The following is a 21,081-nucleotide window of genomic DNA, read 5'->3' on the forward strand; positions in this document are numbered from 1 at the left end:
TGCATATACACTGAAAGATGAGCGCATGACAGCCTGGGTAGATATGCGCATGAGAGGCCGTCTATAAGGGAGGGGGGGTTATAGGCATACGGCGCATACAGTAAATAACATTGGCAGCTTGCTGACAAAAGGTAAGAACCAGCACCTTGGAGCGAATTCGGTATGCTATTGGCAGCTTGTGCAGTGTCCTTAGCACAGGCAGGATGTGCTCCACCTGGGGAGACCCATCAGGAGCTTGGCCGCGATGGTCTGCACTAGCTGGAGCTTCCAAATTTGCGACAAGGGCAGCCCCATGTAGAGAGCATTACAGTAGTCTAGTCTCGAGGTGACCATCACATGGATCACTGTTGCTAGGTCGGCGTGGTCGTGGAAGGGAACCAACTGCCTAATCAGCCGAAGATGGTAAAAGGCCGACCTGGCAGTGGCTGCCACCTGGGCCTCCATTGTTAAGGAGGCATCCAAGAGTACTCCCAAGCTCCTAACCTCCGGCGCTGGCACCAACGGCGCCCCATCGAAGGTCGGGAGTGGGGTCCCTACCCCTGGACTGCCCTGACTCAGGCCCGGGACCTCCGTCTTCATCGGATTCAGTTTCAGACGGCTCAGCCTAAGGCAACCAGCCATGGTGTTGGGATTCTTATTTAAAGTAAATCAGCAGAGTATTAAAGAGACTGAGTCCATGGTGTGTTTTAAAAGAATATAAAAGTTTACTATAACCTAGCATGGGAAAAAGGTACACAGGATATAAAATAACAAAGAGCTTAAATGCCTACATCCTTACAGCTAGAAGGTAAAACTGGAAGAATGGCGTCTCCTTCTCTAGTTAGAACAAAGAAAACACAAAGATGGAAGAGAAGCCATAAAATGCTAATACTTGACACTTTGTTTCCAATCAGAGCAACAAACTAGCTCCGAAGTTCCCGGGCTTCCTGTAGTCTAAATAGATTGGTTACAAACAAACATGTGATTTAACAAATATCATTAACCCAGTAAATACTGAAAGTGTTTTAACTTGTAACACCCAACACATGGCTTGTAATGCCCGGTCCAGATCTTCCGGTCTGGCGTCGGACCGGCTGCCCAACATCAACAGAGGAGAGACAATTTAAAAACCAAACCAACCAAAGACACTGACAGGTACACACGCCGGGATTAGAGGCTTTTGGCTTGGGGGAGAAGTTTCCATTCATGTGGGAAGTTCTGTGCCCATCTGGGGAGGCGTGGGAAAGGCACCGCTTCCTCATTTAATAACGTATGTCGTTGAAGCCCCCAATTTACTTCAAGGCCACAGCCTCTCAACCTGGGCAACACCAAGTAACTCGGCATCCTCCACAGCCAGAAAACCGCCACACTTCTCTCACACCTTTAACTGCAAACCCTGCCGTCTCCCGCAGCACTCCAGTCTGAACAACGAAAACATCTTTAATCTCCCTCCGCTGCCCTGCGTCCTCCAGAGGTGCAAATGTATTTCACGGGTTTGCACACAGCTGAAAACCTCTCTCCGACACGCAGGCCGTCTCCCATGCAACCGAAGCGCACATTTCCAATTTACACACAGACACACGCACTCATGCCATGATTCAAAGCCAGCAAAAAACCCAGATCGCTTTGGGGGGGGGGGAAGTACTTTTTCCGCCAAAGCACACAAAGTCCTCACCTGTCGGATGCCCAGGTGGTACGTGAGGATGCGGTCCACGGCATCGGGGTTCATCTGGGTCCACTCGAGACTGTAGGTGTAAATGCGGGCGCGGTTCTGCCACAGCGGGTTGTAGGTGTCGTAGTAGAATTCGGGGGCGTAGGCTTTGCCTGTGGGGAAGGGGTAAAAAACAAAACAACAGGATTCAAGTGGAGGTCGGAACAAATACAAATGTCTCCTTTTAAAGTTTCTGGCTGCTGATCCCCCCCCCCCAATCACTTCCTGCCCTGCCATGGAACGCCTCCACTGCATATTTTCCAAAAGTACTACCTGAAGTACATAAGAACATAAGAGAAGCCAATGTTGGATCAGGCCAGTGGTCCGTCCAGTCCAACACTCTGTGTCACACAGTGGCCAGAAATACCAGGTGCCAGCAGGAGGTCCAGCAGTGGGGCCAGAACTCCAGAAGCCCTCCCACTGTTGGGCCCCCCAAGCACCAAGAAGACAGAGCATCACTTGCCCCAGAGCCCCTATCTATACCTTGTGGCTAAATAAGAAAGAAAGTAGAAGAAAAGAAGAAGAGATTGGATTTCTACCCCACCCTTCACTCGGAGTCTCAGAGCGACTTAAAAACTCCTTTCCCTTCCCCTCCCCACAACAGACACCCTCTGTGAGCAATATTCCCTCTAAACTGTAGAGTCTTGTGAGCAAAAATTCTGCTTTGTGAGCTCCTGGCAGTTGTGAGCGAGCGGTTTGGCTATTGCATAAATTAGTTTGCTCTGGAGCCCTCCTTCCTGAGCGGAGACAAAAATGTGTGAACTGGAGGCTAAAAAACTGTGAGGTAGGCGGGGCTGAGAGAGCTCTTTCTGGACGTGTCCTTGAGAGAACAACTCTGAGAGAACTATGGCTTGCCCAAGATCATCCAGCAGGTGCAAGCGGAGGATGAGTGGGGAATCAAACCTGGTTCTCCCAGATTAGAGTCCATGCTCTTAACCACTGCACCAACTGGTTCTCAAGTCTGACTCAACATTTTATTGTTTAGTAGATATTTGTTCATTTTTAAATTTCATTTATTTATATCTCGCCTGCCTCCCCAGCGGGGACTCAAAGGGGGCTTAGACTGTTCTCTGTCATTTTATCCTCACAACAATCCTGTGATGCATGTTAGGCTGAGGGAGTGTGACTGGCCCTAGGTCTCCCAGCCAGTTTCCATGGGATTCGAACCTGGGTCTTCCAGATACTCATCCAACACTCGTAACCACTGAACCACACTGGCTCTCAGTTTTGCTTCAGTTCGGTTTAGCAGCAGTCCTGAGCAGTGATTTTAGATTTTGGTTTTTAAGTTTTCAAGGTATGCTGTTCCATGTGTCTTGTCTCTGTTGTAAAATGCAACGGTAGACCCCTCACAAATTTCACAAGTTACCCTTAGACAATCGTCTACTGCAACATAATCACAGTAAAAGAATAAAAAGAACAGAATTAGTGGTCACAATTCCAAAACGCTAGTAACAATTCAAAGAATAGAAGACAAAAGTGGTCTAACAACTCAATAGTGACGAAAGGATCCAACAGGCGACTCCTCTATATCCTTTCAGTATAATAGTGTCCTAAAGACCTCAAAGTCCACAAAGAAGGCAGAGGATGTCCCAAAGATAAATCTGCAGCCAAAAAACGTCCTTCCTGGGTATTCCAGACGTTTCAAAGCATTCTTCCTCAGTTGTACGGCTGAAAAGTGGAACCTGATTTCCACAATAATCTAGGCACAGCTCATGTCTCAAATGGAGACGCCACTAATTCTTTTCCATTAATTGTTTTACTGTGATTGTGTTGCAATAGACTACTGTCTAATGGTAACTTGTGAAATTTGTGAATGCTTTGATGGTCTACCCTTGCGTTTTTGTTGTAGTAGTAGTAGTAGTAGTAGTAGTAGTAGTAGTAGTAGTAGTAGTAGTAGTAGTAGTAGTAGTAGTAGTAGTAGTAGTAGTAGTAGTAGTAGTAGTAGTAGTAGTAGTAGTAGTAGTAGTAGTAGTAGTAGTAGTAGTAGTAGTAGTAGTAGTAGTAGTAGTAGTAGTAGTAGTAGTAGTAGTAGTAGTAGTAGTAGTAGTAGTAGTAGTAGTAGTAGTAGTAGTAGTAGTAGTAGTAGTAGTAGTAGTAGTAGTAGTAGTAGTAGTAGTAGTAGTAGTAGTAGTAGTAGTAGTAGTAGTAGTAGTAGTAGTAGTAGTAGTAGTAGTAGTAGTAGTAGTAGTAGTAGTAGTAGTAGTAGTAGTAGTAGTAGTAGTAGTAGTAGTAGTAGTAGTAGTAGTAGTAGTAGTAGTAGTAGTAGTAGTAGTAGTAGTAGTAGTAGTAGTAGTAGTAGTAGTAGTAGTAGTAGTAGTAGTAGTAGTAGTAGTAGTAGTAGTAGTAGTAGTAGTAGTAGTAGTAGTAGTAGTATTAGTAGTAATAATAATAATAATAATAAGAAGAAGAAGAAGAAGAAGAGGGAGAGGAGGATGTATGTTTGACTCCTCATTAACACAACTCACACAGGCTGAGCCAGCTCTTTCTTTCTTTCTTTCTTTCTTTCTTTCTTTCTTTCTTTCTTTCTTTCTTTCTTTCTTTCTTTCTTTCTTTCTTTCTCTCTCTCTCTCTCTCTCTCTCTCTCTCTCTTTCTTTCTTTCTGTCAGTTTCTGTCAGAGCTCTCTCAGCCCCACCCACCTCACAGGGTGTCTGTTGTGGGGAGGGGAAGGGAAAGGAGTTTGTAAGCCGCTCTGAGACTCCTTCGGGTAGTGAAAGGCGGGGTATAAATCCAATCTCTTCTTCTTCTTCTACCTCACAGGGTGTCTGTTGTGGGGAGGGGAAGGGAAAGGAGATTGTAAGCCGCTCTGAGACTCCTTCGGGTAGTGAAGGGTGGGGTATGAATCCAATCTCTTCTTCTTCTTCTTCTTCCTTTTCTTTTTTGGTATTTTTGGATTTGTGTGTGTGTGTGTGTGCGCACGCTGTGCCCGGACGTCATGGCAACCTGTGGTGACTCCCACTGGGGCACGGAGGACATTCAAAAAGGTGGCTTGATAGCCTGCCTCTGCCTCCTGTGGCCCTGGTGCTCTCTGGAGGTCTCCCACCCAAGTGCCAACCGAGGCCGACCCTGCTGAGCTTCCGAGATCTGACTAGGTCGGGCTTTCCTGGGCCATCCAAGTCAGGGCGGCCTCTTTCCATGGGGACAGTATCCAAAAGCACCCCTGGATAGGAGGGGCCTCGGACGGTGAAGCAAAAACCTCTGTGCCACAGCTTCCTTAGGAGCAGAAATACCAAATATCTCCTGTAGATCACCAACATGCCGCTTGCCTGTGAGGGAATCAAACCCAGCCCTCAGGGGCTTCGCAGCATGGCCCCTGATCTCACAGCCACCCCCCGTCCCCCAAAGCAAGGGTGTAGACTTTCCAATTTCCCGGGGGGGGGAGGCTGGGGCTGGGCCAGAGGCATTGCTTTGCTAGGAGCAAGGGTGGCTCCCGGGGGAGGCTGAGCACCTTCCTGAAAATTCTGGTGGAGGCTGAAGCCCCGCCGCCCCCATGAAGATTACGCCTATGCCCCAAAGCCCCTTTCCAACCCCAGTCTCCTGAACAAAGAGCCCCGGAAAAGTCGGCGAGAGACGCTCCTCCCGCCTCTCCTGAGGTTCCTCGGCAATGCTCCCTCCAAGCCGTGGAGTCTCGGGAGCAACAATTCTACTTTGTGAGCTCCAGGCATCAAAGTTGTGAGCGGGCGATTTGGCTCCTGCATCAATCAGTTTGCTTTGGAGCCCTCCTTCTTGAGCAAAGACAAAAATGTGTGAGCCGGAGGCTGAAAAACTGTGAGCTGGCTCACACTAACTCAGCTTAGAGGGAACACTGTTCCTCGGCATTGCGCATGATAATAAGGTGACAATAAAGCTCCAGGCTCCACATGGGCCGCCGTGGCTGCTTGTGCACCTAGTTAAAGAGACATGACTGGCTCACTCCTAATGCTAACACTCGAAATGGAACCAGAAGGGAGTCCTAAAAAATTAAATAAATAAACAGCTAAGAATTTATACATTAATAATATAAATTAATAAGAATATTCCATTCAGCTCCATGTTTCTTTTCATTTAAAATACCACGGCTTTTTTTCTAGGACAAAGTGCAGAAAATAAAGAAGACGTTAAGCACTGGTTTGCTCCTAAGAGGCATTGAACGGCATCAAGAGGCTGAGACCTCGCTACACAATAGGATTACTCCTGAGGATGACTGGGATGAAACGAGTTTATATCCGGGTGCTCATTGAGTATGATGCACTTTCCTTGTGATTTTTGTAAAGTTGTATTGAGAGTATGACGGGCTTTGTAAAGTCTGACTCATTACACAACGTGATCTTTACTAAACGTCCTGGTCATTTACGTCACAGTGTTTGTTTTTTGTATTTTCCACATGGATACCTGTGTCACCCCCTCCCCCTTGGTTTTTCCTGCTCGCAGCAGGGAGCAAGAGGTTCTGTGTGTCTCCCACATTCTGTCATCCTGCCTGGGTGAGTTAGGGGGACTCACAGAGCACCGGCAGCCCCCCCCTCCGCAGTCCTTCGAGCTGTTCAGGTGCTGCTCAGACTTAGCGGCTGGTGGCCCTGGAGGAGCTAAGCTGGCCCTGGCACTGCAGCTGCTGGATAGCTCCGGGGTCTGCGGCTTCTGGGGCCAATTGAGCCGCTCAGCCCCCTCCCCAGTTCTGCCTGGCTCAGGCTTCAGCTCTTCTTGACTCATGAAAACTATGGAGGGGGTAGTAACTTTGTTTTCCACCATAGAGAACAATGGAGGGGATGGGGCAACCTGTTTGGGGGCCCGTAGAAATGGACCCCCCCAGTCCAATGATCCTGAAACCTGGTTGGTATCTTGGGGAGAGGCTCCACCAGCTACCTTGCGAGTATGGAGTCTCTCCCTCAAGCCCCCTCCCCTCCAGCCCCCCCAATATACCCTATATTTTCACCATTGACTTCAATGGCCCATAGGATATAATGGGGTTGAAATTGACATTCGGCTGGCCAAAAGACTCTCCAATCGGCTCCTACTGAGGAAACTGACATGCGGAGTCTTACTAAGGAAAGAATTAGTAGGCACATAGATGAACAAAACCTATTGAGGCATACTCAGCACGGTTTCTGTAAGGGAAGATCTTGTCTCACTAACCTGTTAGTGTTCTTTGAGGGGGTGAACAAACATGTGGACAAGGGGGATCCAATAGATATTATTTACCTTGACTTCCAGAAAGCTTTTGATAAAGTTCTTCATCAAAGGCTCCTAAGTAAGCTCAAAAATCATGGGATAGAAGGACAAGTCCTTTTATGGATCAAAAACAGGCTAGTTCATAGAAAACAGAGAGTGAGTATAAATGGGCAATTTTCTCAGTGGAGGGTGGTAAGCAGTGGGGTACCGCAGGGATCAGTACTTGGTCCACTGCTTTTTAACTTGTTCATTAATGATTTGGAGATGGGAGTAAGCAGTGAAGTGGCTAAATTTGCGGATGATACGAAGTTGTTCAGGGTGGTGAAAACCAGTGAGGATTGTGAGGCACTCCAAAGGGATCTGTCAAGGATGGGCGAGTGGGCGTCAACATGGCAAATGGGGTTCAATGTGGCCAAGTGCAAGGTGATGCACATTGGAGCCAAAAATCCTAAATATAAATACACATTGATGGGGTCTGAACTGGCAGAGACTGATCAAGAGAGAGATCTTGGAGTTGTAGTGGATAACTCACTGAAAATGTCGAGACAGTGTGTGACTGCAATAAAGAAGGCCAATGCTATGCTGGGGATTATTAGGAAGGGTATTGAAAACAGATCAGCCAATATAATAATGCCCCTATATAAATCAATGGTGAGACCTCATTTGGAATACTGTGTGCAGTTCTGGGCACCACACCTTAAAAAGGATATTATAGCTTTGGAAAAAGTGCAGAAAAGGGCAACTCGAATGATAAAAGGGTTGGAACACTTTCCCTATGAGGAAAGGTTAAAGCGCTTAGGGCTCTTTAGCTTGGAGAAAAGACGACTGAGGGGTGACATGATCGAGGTTTATAAGATTATGCATGGGAAAGAGCAGGTAAAGAAAGAGGTACTTTTCTCCCTTTCTCACAATACAAGAACTCGTGGGCACTCCATGAAACTGCAGAGCGGTCGGGTTAGAACGGATAAAAGGAAGTACTTCTTCACCCAAAGAGTGATTAACACATGGAATTCACTGCCACAGGAAGTGGTGGGTGCTACAAGCATGGACGGCTTCAAAAGGGAATTAGATAAGCATATGGAGCAGAGGTCCATCAGTGGCTATTAGCCACAAGGTATAGCTAGGGGCTCTGGGGCAAGTGATGCTCTGTCTTCTTGGTGCTTGGGGGGGGTCAACAGTGGGAGGGCTTCTAATGTCCTGGCCCCACTGCTGGACCTCCTGATGGCACTGGTATTTCTGGCCACTGTGTGACACAGAGTGTTGGACTGGATGGGCCTTTGGCCTGATCCAACATTGGCGTCTCTTATGTTCTTATGTTCTTAAATGTAGGAGCAGGACCAGGGTACTTTAATCCATCAAATTTGGCCGAATCCGAATGGGCTGAATTTTTTTTTTTGCACACCCCTACTCCCCACTCCTTCACTTGCAGCTGCTGGATGACCTTGGGCAAGCCATACTTTTGACAAGAGCTGTTCTCTCAAGAGCAATTTCTGTCAATAGCTCTCTCAGCCCCACCTACCTCACAGGGTGTCTGTTGTGGGGAGGGGAAGGGAAAGGAGTTTGTAAGCTGCCCTGGGACTCTGAGTGAAGGGTGGGGTACAGATCCAATCTCATCCTCCTCCTCTTCTTCTTCTGTTTGGTGTAGTGGTTAAGTGCGTGGACTCTAATCCGCGAGAACCGGGCTTGATTCCCCACTCCTCCACTTGCACCTGATGGATGACCTTGGGCAAGACATACTTCTGACAAGAGCTGTTCTCTCAAGAGCAGTTCTCTCAGCGCTCTCTCAGCCCCACCTACCTCAGGGTGTCTGTTGTGGGGAGGGGAAGGGAAAGGAGTTTGTAAGCCGCTCTGGGACTCTGAGTGAAGTGTGGGATACAAATCCAACCTGCTCCTCCTCCTCCTCTTCTGTTTGGTGTCTTGGTTAAGTGCGTGGACTCTAATCTGCGAGAACCGGGTTTGATTCCCCACTCCTCCACTTGCAGCTGCTGGATGACCTTGGGCAAGCCATACTTCTGACAAGAGCTGTTCTCTCAAGAGCAGTTCTCTCAGCGCTCTCTCAGCCCCACCTACCTCAGGGTGTCTGTTGTGGGGAGGGGAAGGGAAAAGAATTTGTAAGCTGCTCTGGGACTCTGAGTGAATCCAATCAGATCCAATCTCCTCCTCCTCCTCCTCCTCCTCCTCCTCTTCTTCTTCTTTGCAGGCCTCCGGGTGAATTCACACTGGCACCCAAGGGTGTGAACACCAGCAGCTAGTCCTTCTCCCCAGAGGTGGGTCCCTCGTTCAGCTGCAAGGGAGTCCACAGGGAAGGCATGGACTTGCTTTCTTTGGCTGTTGCAGGAGCAACATTTCATTCCGGCCTGGGATATGTCAGCTGTTTGCCTGGAGCTGAATTTGTCTTCCCCGGAAAATGCTCCATGCACTGATGGGGGGTTCAGTGCCTCTGCAGAGCCTTGCTCGGCTCGGAGGGCTCTGCCGATGCTGTCAGCAGGGAGAATCAATACTCGGCAAGGTTGCCAGCGCTGGAGAAAGGAACTCAAATATCAGGGCAGCCCAACTTACTGACAGGTAGGATGGTGAGGCCCAAGAAGCCTGTTGGCTTCAGGCTCATAATTGGGGCAAAGTCCCCTTTGACGGAACGTTCAGTGGGTGTCTACGATTAGGACACCAGGCAGGTTTCTGCAGGCCATCGACCCCTCGTGGGCGGCCTGCGAGTTACAGCACGGCCCTTCGCGCCTGCCGACAGCCTCACCCTTCAGCGCTGCGATAATAAGCAGCATCCAAGGAGGTGGCCGCTCAAAACAAGCCTGGACTGACACGGCGGGGCTTTTTAGACTGACGACACTCTTTGGTGCCCCAAGAGCCAAGGATCGCCACCCCCTGGCTTGATCCTACCTGCCCGGAACCAGAAACGAGAGACACCGAGGCTGCTGTGGGCACAGTTTGCACGGAGGAGAGACCAACGCTCCTAGAGCTGTGCCCCCCCGACACTGTTCCCTCTATTTATTTATTATTTATTTATTTAACTTTCGGCTCATATACCGCTCAAACCCTTTTCTGCAAGGGTCTCTGAGTGGTTTACATATGATTATATTTCATGTCTAGGGCCACATTAACAGGGGAGGTGACTACCTACCAGCACCCAAATAGCAGAGTGGCTCTTTGTTGTTGTTGTATTCCGGCAGGCTTCGGGTATAAATGTGGTTTCGGCGTTCTCTTCTCTGGCGCCTTGGAGCTGGTAGTTCAGCGGCTTCTTTCCAGCGGCTTCCCCCTAGAGCACAGCCACATGCTGGCCGCAGCCTCGGCTCTGTCCGAACTGGCTCCGCCGCGCTGCGCTGCAAGTCACTGTGCCATTCGTAGCTCTGCCTCTGTCCAGGTTCCGCATGCTCACTGGGTCGCCAGGCTGTCCCGCTGTTGCTGTTCACTGTTGCCGCCGTTACTGCCGTTGCCACGTGCTACATGCCTTCCAACAAGGAGGAGGGTGCCCCCTGCCACCTAGGGCAGGTACCCACTTTGTCTACTTGCAAGTATGCTTTCGAGCCGCTGGGTGGGCGGGAGCTGGGACTAGGGCCGGGAGCTCACCCCGGCCGTGGTGGGTCTCGAACAGCCTTACAGGCTGTTCGCTAGATGTTATAGCAGGTGTTTTACTCCCTGCACCACCGCTGAGTTAGTGTGAGCTAGAGACTCTGCAGAGGAAGACAACGGCATGCCACCTCTGCTCCCGACTTGCCTTGACGGCCCCTTGCTGGAGTCGACGTAAGCGGGTTGCGATCTGACAGCACATGACGCAAGACAAAGAGCGTGCAATATGCCTCCGTGTGCACTAGCTCAATCTTTGCAGCATCCCTGCACAGCAAGGCAGCCTAATTGTTCTCATACTGCAGATGGGAGGGGTGGGGGGACTGAGACTTGCCTTGTGTCGATGGCCACGTGGGCAATTCATGGCTGAGATGAGGTCTGCGGCTCAAAAAGTGATGGTCACAGAGTCAGTGTTCCCTCTAAGCTGAGTTGGTGTGAGCTAGCTCACAGTTGTTTTGAGCCTCCAGCTCACACATTTTTGCCTTAGCTCAGGAAGGATGTGGCTCCGGAGCAAACTGATCTACGCAGCGGCCAAACTGCTCGCTCACAACTTTAACGCCAGTAGCTCACAAAGTAGAATTTTTGCTCACAAGACTCCACGGCTTAGAGGGAGCATTGGTCACAGAACAGTCCGAAAATAAGGAGGAAACTGTGGAGTAACTGCACTAGGAAATATTTAAATAACAATCACAATATTCTCATGCAAAAATGTGGACAAAAATCTGCATCTATGAATGCACGAAGGCAGTTGAAAATGGTGACATTGACGATGATCTCCGGAATATTCTACTGTTTCGAGACTATTCTTCTTCCGAATGTGGATGAAAGCAGCGACTCTTGGTCTGTTATTTCAACAGGTACATATCAACTATTTCATTAATTTCCACCGATGTATCATAACAGGAGCGTTCTTTCAGAGAATCTCTTGCAACTATGTTATGATGCATCGGTGCTGATGTTCTCACAAAGCCCTCTTTCTGGCGCATCTCGCTGGCTATACTTTTTACATAAAGCCACGCAAGCCTGTTCGGTGCAGACGGCACTTAAAACGAAATCACGTCCCCAGTGTTGAACAAATATCCGATGTGTTCAACACCCCACGAGTTTGCAATAAAGGCCGACCGAGCCCTGTGCCGTCATGCTCGCGACAGGCCGCGATGGAGGAGATGAACTGGGCCGATGCTCTAGCAGATGGCCGGGAGCCATTCTCTTCTCCTGATGGATAAGAGCTGTCAAAGCTCAGAGCCTTGTTCTCGTAATTACCAATTTGGGGAAGAATTCAGGGCGGAGCAATAACTCTCGGCAGCTCGCATTATCGTTTAGTAAATGGTACAGGGAAGAGACAGCATTTGCGGAGGGGGGGGCGGGTCTCTCCCTGTGAACGGGCCCTTTCTGAAGGGAAGGAGGGAGAGACATAAATACTCCAGAGCTGAGCTGAGCGGTTTTCTACCTGCGGAGAGAACCTTTTTTTGACACAGACTGGTCAGAAATGATCCAGAGGACTTAGCTGTGTTAGTCTGTGCCTGCAAAATAGCAAATAGCCCAGTAGCACCTTAAAGACGAACAGACTTTATGATACGTTTCATTCTGTATTGTTTATTATATGTTTTCTGTATTGTTGTGTATTCTGTATTGTTGTGATTTTATTTAAATATGGTGTTTCCACTGTTTTAACATATTGCCTGTAAACCGCTCTGAGCCTGCCTTGGCAGGGAGAGAGGGGTACAAATTAGAGGAATGAATAAATAAATAAACTTTAATGTAGAGAGAGAAAAGAAGAGATTGGATTTATACCCCACCCTTCACTACCCGAAGGAGTCTCAGAGTGGCTCACAATCTCCTTTCCCTTCCCCTCCCCACAACAGACACCCACAATGTTCCCTCTAAGCTGAGTTAGTGTGAGCGAGCTCACAGGTTTTTAGCCTCCGGCTCACACATTTCTGTCTTAGCTCAGGAAGGAGGGCTCCAGAGCAAACTAATTTATGCAGTAGCCAAATTACTCGCTCACAACTTTAATGCCAGCAGCTCACAAAGTAGGATTTTTGCTCACAGGACTCCACAGCTTAGAGGGAGCATTGCCTGTGAGGTAGGCGGGGCTGAGAGAGCTCTTGACAGAAACGGCTCTTTTTCAAGGACAGCTCTTGTCAGAGCTACGGCTTGCCCAAGGTCATCCAGCAGGTGCAAGTGGAGGAGTGGGGAATAAAACCCGGTTCTCCCAGATTAGAGTCCACACACTTAACCAGATGTGGTTTGCCATGGCCTGACTCTGTCTAGGGACCCTGGACTTCCTTGGTGGTCTCACATCCAAGTACTAACCAGGGCCAATCATGCTTTGCTCCTGTGATGAACACATGGAATTCACTGCCACAGGAGGTGGTGGCAGCTACACGCATGGACGGCTTCAAAAGGGAATTAGATAAATATATGGAGCAGAGGTCCATCAGGGGCTATTAGCCACAAGGTATAGATAGGGGCTCTGGGGCAAGTGATGCTCTGTCTTCTTGGTGCTTGGGGGGTTCACCAGTGTGAGGGCTTCTAGTGTCCTGGCCCCACTGCTGGACCTCCTGATGGCACCTGGTATTTTTGGCCACTGTGTGACACAAGAGTGTTGGACTGGATGGGCCACTGGCCTGATCCAACATGGGCTTCTCTTATGTTCTTATGATCTGATGAGATCGGGGTAACCTGGGCCATCCAGGTCAAGGTATGAAACAAACTGAGGTGGTTTGCCCTTGCCCGCCTCTGCACAGCGACTCTGGACTTCCCTGCTGCTCTCCCATCCAAGTACTAACCTGGGCCGACACTGCTTAGCTTCCATATCTGACAAGAACAGGCTACCCTGGGCCACGACAGGAGCCCTAAGTAGGGGGTACCGCCAGAGGTCATTTCGGGGGGGGGATCGCAGTTCCCCCGGGTGAGGTGTGAGGGGGCGGGGCACATGACGAAGCCCCGCCCCCTGCTTGCGGCCGCCCCGCTTCCGGCCCTCATTCAGCCAGGAGGAGGCAGGAGAAGAGGGAGGGTAAGTTGCTTCCTCCCTGCCTCTCCCCACCCCTGCCTGCCTGGGGCCAGGGAGGGCCTTTCTGGTGGCCTTATGACACATTTCCAGTGATGTCAGGGGGTGTGGCATATGCTAATGAGTTATGCTAATGAGTCCCCCTAGCTCTTTTTCTAAGAAACGACCCCTGGGTACCGCAAACATTTATCATTTTCTCCAAATCTGCATGTTGCATCCAAACAAACAGCACGCTCGCAAGGGAATGATCAAATCGGCAACAAAACAAAACAGACCAGTCTGTTTTTGAATGGGCAAAATAGCCTGGCACGAAAACGAAACAGCCAGCCATACGGAATGATGAGGAATACGGAATGATGAGGAATACGGAATGATGAGGAATACGGAATGATGAGGAATACGGAATGATGAGGAATACGGAATGATGAGGAATAGCTACAGTGCATGGCAGTCTCCAAGCGCCTTCCTAAGACATGCAGTGCAAAAACAGGTTGTACGGGTGTGTGTGGGGGGGGGATCAGATTTTTGTCTAGCTTTTCCTGGAAAGCCAAAGACAAAGACGTGGCCTGCAATTCAGGAAGGACGCTCCTCTCCCTTGCTTCTTCCATCTGCAATTCTAAAGACATGGCAAAATGCAGGGCTATTCCTCCTCTGGCTCATTTCTGTTCTCCCTAGGCTGATAAATCCTAAACAAAACTGCAATTTTTTTTAACCCAGCGAGTTAGCACCAGCTACAGCTGAGCTGAAGAGATGTTATGCTCTCTCTTGCTCCAGATTGCAAGACTAGATCTAATGGTTGGGAATTACAAGCAGGGGTCAGTTCCTGTGGGAGCACACAGGAGCAGAGCTCCGGCAGTAAGGAGCCCAGGGGGCAGGCACATGCAACAAGCCCCACCCCCCTGCTCCCAGCAGCCCTCAGTCAGAGCAAGGAGCAGGCAGGTAAGTTGCAGAGCCCCCCGCCCCACCTTCAGGTACAAGCTCTCCCTCCTCTGTGAGGGCAGATCTGCGCATCCCCCCCCCATGGCTAGCAATCCAAAACAGTCCAGTGGCACCTTTAAGACCAAGTTTTATTTAGGTACAAGCTCTCCCTCCTCTGTGAGAACAGATCTGCAGTCCCCCCCCCATAACTCGCAATCCAAAACAGTCCAGTGGAGCCTGAGCGGTGGGTGTTGCGTTTTGACACACTTCCAGTGATATTGGGGGTGTGGCATATGCAAATAAGGTATGCCAATGAGTTATGCTAATGAGCTCCTGCAGTTCTTTTTCTACGAAATGACCCCTGATTACAAGGGAGTCGTTACCGGCTAAATATCAGGAGAAACTTCGTAACTGTAAGAGTGGTTGAGCAGTGGAACAGTCTGCCTCAGGAGGTGGTGGAGGCTCCTTCACTGGACGTTTTCAAGCGGAGGCTGGATGACCATCTTCTGGGTATGTGGTAGGTATGAAGGGCTATCTTTTGGCTGTGGTCCTGCAGAGTGCAGGGGGTTGGACTAGATGACCTGCGAGGTCCCTTCCAACTCTAACATTCTGTGATTCTATGATTCTATGCATTCTCCAGCTGCTCTTCCTTGTGCAAGAGATATTGATATTGCACGACGTGCCTATAACTGATGCGGAGGCTGCTCTTGCTCCTTTCGGCTGCGCACCAGTAAAAAGAAACACATCCATCTAAATTAGCCCCAACTTTTCCAAGGGCCAGGCTCGCTTTAAGAAGGGACTGATTAAAAACCACAGGCCTTCCTCTGTTCCAAGTCACAGATCTTGCATTGCTCCAGATATTTATACCGTCACCAGCTGGAACAGGTACAAGGGGCATCTCTCAAGACCCGGAGCTCACAGGAAGCAGCTGGTCGCTCCCCTTCCTTCGGATCTCGCTTTCCCTTCACTAACTAATCCACAGTTAAGTACTGCGGCAAACCCAAGAGCAATGCTGAGCAAACCTGACCCCTGCTGGCCGCACAGGCAAAGAGCAGGCAATTCTCGGCATGTTTTCGTGCACCTCATTTCCTCCTGCCAAATGCAGCACATTCAACAGATCTAGCTCTGCCTTTTCTTTTCTTTTTTTTTGGGGGGGGCCGAAGCTGACACAGACCTTCTGCTTCTGAGAGATGACAGAGCCCTTCCAGCTTTTAAGCTGCTGCCCGGCCACACGCCTTTCCTCCAAGACACCATCACGTGGCTGGGAATTTAGCAAGCACACTGTGCTGAATTTCGCCTGGGTTCAAACGCTGGCATATGAATATAAGAGAACGTAAAAGATGCCGTGTTGGATCAGTCCACTGTCCCATCCAGTCCAACAGTCTGTGTCACGCAGTGGCCAAAACCCAGGGGCCATCAGGAGGTCCAGCAGTGGGGCCAGAACTCCAGAAGCCCTCCCACTGTTGCCCCCCCCCCCCAAGCACCAAGAATACAGAGCATCCCTTGCCCCAGACATAAGAACATAGAGGCCAATGTTGGATCAGGTCAATGGCCCATCCAGTCCAGCACTCTGTGTCACACAGTGGCCAAAAACACCAGGGGCCATCAGGAGGTCCACCAGCGGGGCCAGAACCCCAGAAGCCCTCCCACTGTTGCCCCCCCCAAGCACAAAGAATACAGGGCATCCCTTGCCCCAGACATAAGAACACAATAGGGGCCAATGTTGGATCAGGTCAATGGCCCATCCATTCCAACACTCTGTGTCACACAGTGGCCAAAACCCAGGGGCCATCTATACCTTCTGGCTAATGGTGGACATCTGCTCCACATGTTTATCCAATCCCCTCATTAGAACATAAGAGACGCCATGTTGGATCAGGCCAATGGCCCATCCAGTCCAACACTCAGTGTCACACAGGGGCCAAAACCCAGGGGCCATCAGGAGACCCACCAGGAAGGCTAGAACTCCAGAAGCCCTCCCACTGTGGTCCCCCAAGCGCCAAGAAGACAGAGCATCACTTGCCCCAGACATAAGAACTTAAGAGAAGCCAATATTGGATCAGGCCAATGGCCCATCCAGTCCAACACTCAGTGTCACACAGTGGCCAAAACCCAGGGGCCATCAGGAGTTCCAGCAGTGGGGCCAGGATATTAGAAGCCCTCCCACTGTTGCCCCCCCTAAGCGCCAAGAAGACAGAGCATCACTTGCCCCAGATATAAGAACTTAAGAGAAGCCAATGCTGGATCAGGCCAATGGCCCATCCAGTCCAACACTCAGTGTCACACAGTGGCCAAAAACACCAGGGGCCATCAGGAGGTCCACCAGTGGGGCCAGAACTCCAGAAGCCCTCCCACTTTGGCCCCCCAAGCACCAAGAACACAGAGTATCACTGCCTCATGCAGAGTTTTCCATCTATCCCTTGTGGCTAACAGCCACGGATGGACCTCTGCTCCATATGCTTATCCATTCCCCTCTTGAAGCCGTCCATGCTTGTAGCCACCATCACGACTTCCTGCAGCAATGAATTCCACGTGTTAATGACTCTTTGGGTGAAGAAGTACTTCCTTCTATCTGGCAGGATGTTCAATCCCAATACTTTCCTGAAACAACGAACTTCGGTTAAATAAACAGAGACACTTTGGGAGAAGTGTTTTCTCCCAGTGTCTTCAAAAAGGAGAAATAAAGCATTTATATGACAAGACACTTGACAGAGCCTCCTTTCAGCTGCGTGCGATAAACACACTCCTAGCAACTGAAATTTGCTTAGGATTAATTAAATCCCGAGAGCCATTCACACTGCTTACGTATCTTTTGAAATGTCGCGGCTCTCCCATTTGTAAATAAAATGGCACCATCTGCAGTCAGCTGATCTTATTCATCCCCGAATCCATGCAAACAATGGGTTGCACTCAGATGTCATAATAAACGATCATTTGTTTTAAACCCATTTTCCTCCGAGGAGCGCAACAGAAGAGTCTGTTCGTCAGACCCAGTTAATCCATACGCCTGTTTCCTCTCCTGCCTCCAAACAGAACCCCCCCACCCCCAAATACTTTCCCAGACTCCCTTGTGTTGCTTGTCTGCTAGCAAACTGTCACTACAGATGACGCCTGGCTGCTATCGGTTAAGGGCAATAAATGGGAGAGGAAGGGAGGTGTGGAAGCCAAGCTGGGCTTTTAAATCACAAAACAAAATAAATATTTCACAGGACTCACGCTCCCCTTTCCCTCTTGCCAATTGTCAGTCCCTTCCCTTCCTTCTTATCCTGTACTCTGAAACACAATGATTTTTTTACACACACACCTGGGTACTCTCTGGTTAGTTTTGCTGCATTTGAAATCTCCTTTGAGAGAGGCCAAAGTACCTGAAGCACATTCCGACTTAATGAATCATTACTCGCAGGGCTCTTTTTGTAGAAAAAGCCCAGCAGGAACTCATTAGCACAATAGGCCACACCCAACAGCAAAACTCATTAGCATATTAGGCTACACCCTGACAGCACAGCTCATTAGCACATTAAGCCACACCCCCATGTTACCAGAAGTGTGCTCATCCAGCCACACCCACCTTTCCCTTCTTATTCTGTTTACCTTGTTTCTTGTCAAAACCCAGGGCCTTTTTTTGTAGCAGGAACTCCTTTGCATGTTAGGCCACACACCCCGAATGTAGCCAATCCTAATGAGTTCCTGATATTGGGTGTGGCCTATTATTATAATGAGTTTCTGCTGGGCGTGGCCAACTCAGGAGCCAGCGGGAACTCCGTTCCTGTGTGTTCCTGCCCAAAAATAGCCCTGATTACTCACTTTTGTGGCTTTGTGCTCCCCTCTCGGCATGCAGGAGGTGAAGAGGGGCAGTTCTGCTGGATAAACTGGGACTATTTTATTCGTACGCCATGAAAGACCACCCTTAATCTAAGTGGCAAGAAGCCCCGGCTTAGAGCCCCAGTTTAACACCATGGTTTGCTGAGCAGCTTGCATTCAGACATCACACTAGAGCAGAGTTCAAGCGAACCATCGTTTTATTAACTCCAGATTACTGTGATGTCTGAACGTGGTCACATTCTGTGGGATTGTGCACAGGGCTCTACAGAAAGAGCAAACAAAATATGGGACAGAGACAAACACTGTGCCACCCGAGGCCTACTAGGCCCAGGGAGCCTGGCTAGCAGTAGGTGAGGCTGGGCCTACAACTCCCAGAAGCTTCTGAGAGGTTTTGGAGCCAAAATTGACCAATAGGAAAAGAGGAGGGCTTGGAATAAAAGATCTGGTGCAGCAGGAAAAGCTGTTCTTTTTCCCAGAGGGCAGAGCCAGAAGGAAGGCTGCTGCAGGGGAGAGACCCTCATCCTGAGAGAAGGGTGAGTAGTCTAGTGTCACTTGGAATAGTGAGCTAGGGACACCACTTACTCTTATATTTCTGCACCTTGTTGTTTGACCTCCTATACAATAAACTATTTTCATTGTTCACTCTGCCTGGTCCTCACGCCTATTATTCTGCCAAATGGGATGTCAGAAGGTCTTGGGAGGGTGCTTTGGGCCTTCTGAAGGGAGCCTGGAGCCAGAGTGGTGGCAGCGTCAGGTGACACCCCACCTGAGCCGTGACAACTGTATTAACCCTCATTACAAAATACTTGAACAGACAATTCTCCACTAGCTGCTACAGCAATCCCAGTCTGTGGATGAGGAGAATTCATTGGTCTAATCAAACACAGGACTGAATTCTACCCTAATTAATGTTTCCTTTAGAAACTGCCAATTCAAATGATCAAACGCTTTCTCCACATCCAGGAACTGTAACTGTAAATGGTTCTTCTAATGTAAATGTTTCTTCTAATGGTATCTATTGTATTTATGTTTGATATAAAAACAGATTGAGCCAAGTGTACGTGTTATTCAATGAACAATAAGCAATAAGTACTATAAATATTTGTGTGCTTTCATTCAACAAGGGTTTGGGGAGAGATATTATGGATGTTATGCAGGACATGTGTTTAGTTTTTAGATTACTACATTTTTATACATTCTTCTCTGATGTGGGGAGTCTTGATTATTTGATCAAAACAGTAGTAAGACGTTTAAGAACATAAGAACATTAGAGAAGCCAATGTTGGATCAGGCCAGTGGCCCATCCAGTCCAACACTCTGTGTCACACAGTGGCCAAAAATACCAGGTGCCATCAGGAGGTCCACCAGTGGGGCCAGGACACTAGAAGCCCTCCCACTGTTGCCCCCCCCAGCACCAAGAAGACAGAGCATCCCTGGTCCCAGACCGAGAGTTCCTATCTATACCTTGTGGCTAAGAGCCACTGATGGACCTCTGCTCTTAAGAACATAAGAGAAGCCCATGTTGGATCAGGCCAGTGGCCCATCCAGTCCAACACTCTGTGTCACACAGTGGCCAAAAATACCAGGTGCCATCAGGAGGTCCACCAGTGGGGCCAGGACACTAGAAGCCCTCCCACTGTTGCCCCCCCCAGCACCAAGAAGACAGAGCATCCCTGGTCCCAGACCGAGAGTTCCTATCTATACCTTGTGGCTAAGAGCCACTGATGGACCTCTGCTCCAGATGTTGATCCAATTCCCTCTTGAAGCCGCCCATGCTTGTAGCCGCCGCCACCTCCTGTGGCAGTGAATACCATGTGTTCATCACTCTTTGGGTGAAGAAATACTTCCTTTTATCCATTCTAAGTTTAAAGGTCAGTTTAATAACTGACCTTTAAACATTTTATAAAATTCCACTGGCATACTCTCTAGGGGTTTAAAAAATATATATATTTTTAAAAAATATTTCATAACAAGCTTAACCATATTAATCGTTCGCTTCCCCAGCAAAAAATCATTGTAGAAGAAGAAGAAGAGATTGGATTTATACCCTGCCTTTCACTACCCAAAGGTGTCTCAGAGTGGCTTACAACCTCCTTTCCCTTCCCCTCCCCACAACAGACACCCTGGGAGGTAGGTGGGGCTGAGAGAGCTCTTGACAGAAACTGCTTTTTTTCAAGAACAGCTCTTATCAGAACTACGGCTTGTCCAAGGTCATCCAGCAGTTGCGAGTAGAGGAGTGGGGAATCAAACCTGTTTCTCCCAGATTAGAGTCCACGCATCTAACAACGACACCAAACGGTATTCATGAAATCATAAAACTATCACTCCCTGCTTGTTAACGATGATCAAAATATGGCCAAAGGTTCTGCGATCTTCTGAGCTCAGTGCTAACAGGTGGTCAGATTTATTGCTGCTTCAGTAACGTTCACGGTTTAGAAACCTCTTGAACTTTTGGAATTCCCTACAATTCCCAAAGGGCAGCAGGAAAGAGCAAGATTCCGGCAGCAGCTAGGTGCTCTTTTCTGATACTGCAGGCAGACTAACAGAGCTACCCATCTTGATTTAATTCCCAAAGGGCGCCTGAGGATGCTTTAGTTCCTGTCAACACTTCTCCAGAAGTCCTGGGAACAGCAGCTTCAGGGCCTCTGGGACTCCCAGAAAAAAGGTCTTCTTTGATGCCTGATCGTCTGTGCCATCAACACACCCTCCTCCCCCATCAGCCTCTTTTCTTTCTAAAAAAAATAGTGAAGTTCCCAATGAAATTTGTCTACCTGCTGAAGGCAAATAAAGGTAATGCAGGGGAAGAAGGGGAAGAAGAAGGGGAAGAAGAAGGGGAAGAAGAAGAAGAAGAAGAAGAAGAAGAAGAAGAAGAAGAAGAAGAAGAAGAAGAAGAGGAGGAGGAGGAGGAGGAGGAGGAGG

General features: G+C 48.9%; 1 protein-coding gene across 1 annotated transcript in view; it reads right to left on the reverse strand.

Moving 5' to 3' along the window:
* MDGA2 (MAM domain containing glycosylphosphatidylinositol anchor 2) overlaps window positions 1-21,081 on the reverse strand; it is a 407,262-nt gene that overhangs the window by 100,518 nt on the left and 285,663 nt on the right. Inside the window, exon 10 of the mRNA XM_015418765.1 lies at window positions 1,655-1,803. Coding sequence (XP_015274251.1) covers window positions 1,655-1,803 — 149 coding nt within the window. The remainder of the gene's footprint in view (window positions 1-1,654; window positions 1,804-21,081) is intronic.

Source organism: Gekko japonicus, unplaced genomic scaffold (genome assembly GCF_001447785.1).
Source record: "Gekko japonicus isolate JY-2015 unplaced genomic scaffold, Gekko_japonicus_V1.1 scaffold929, whole genome shotgun sequence".
NCBI classification, from domain to species: Eukaryota; Metazoa; Chordata; class Lepidosauria; order Squamata; family Gekkonidae; genus Gekko; species Gekko japonicus.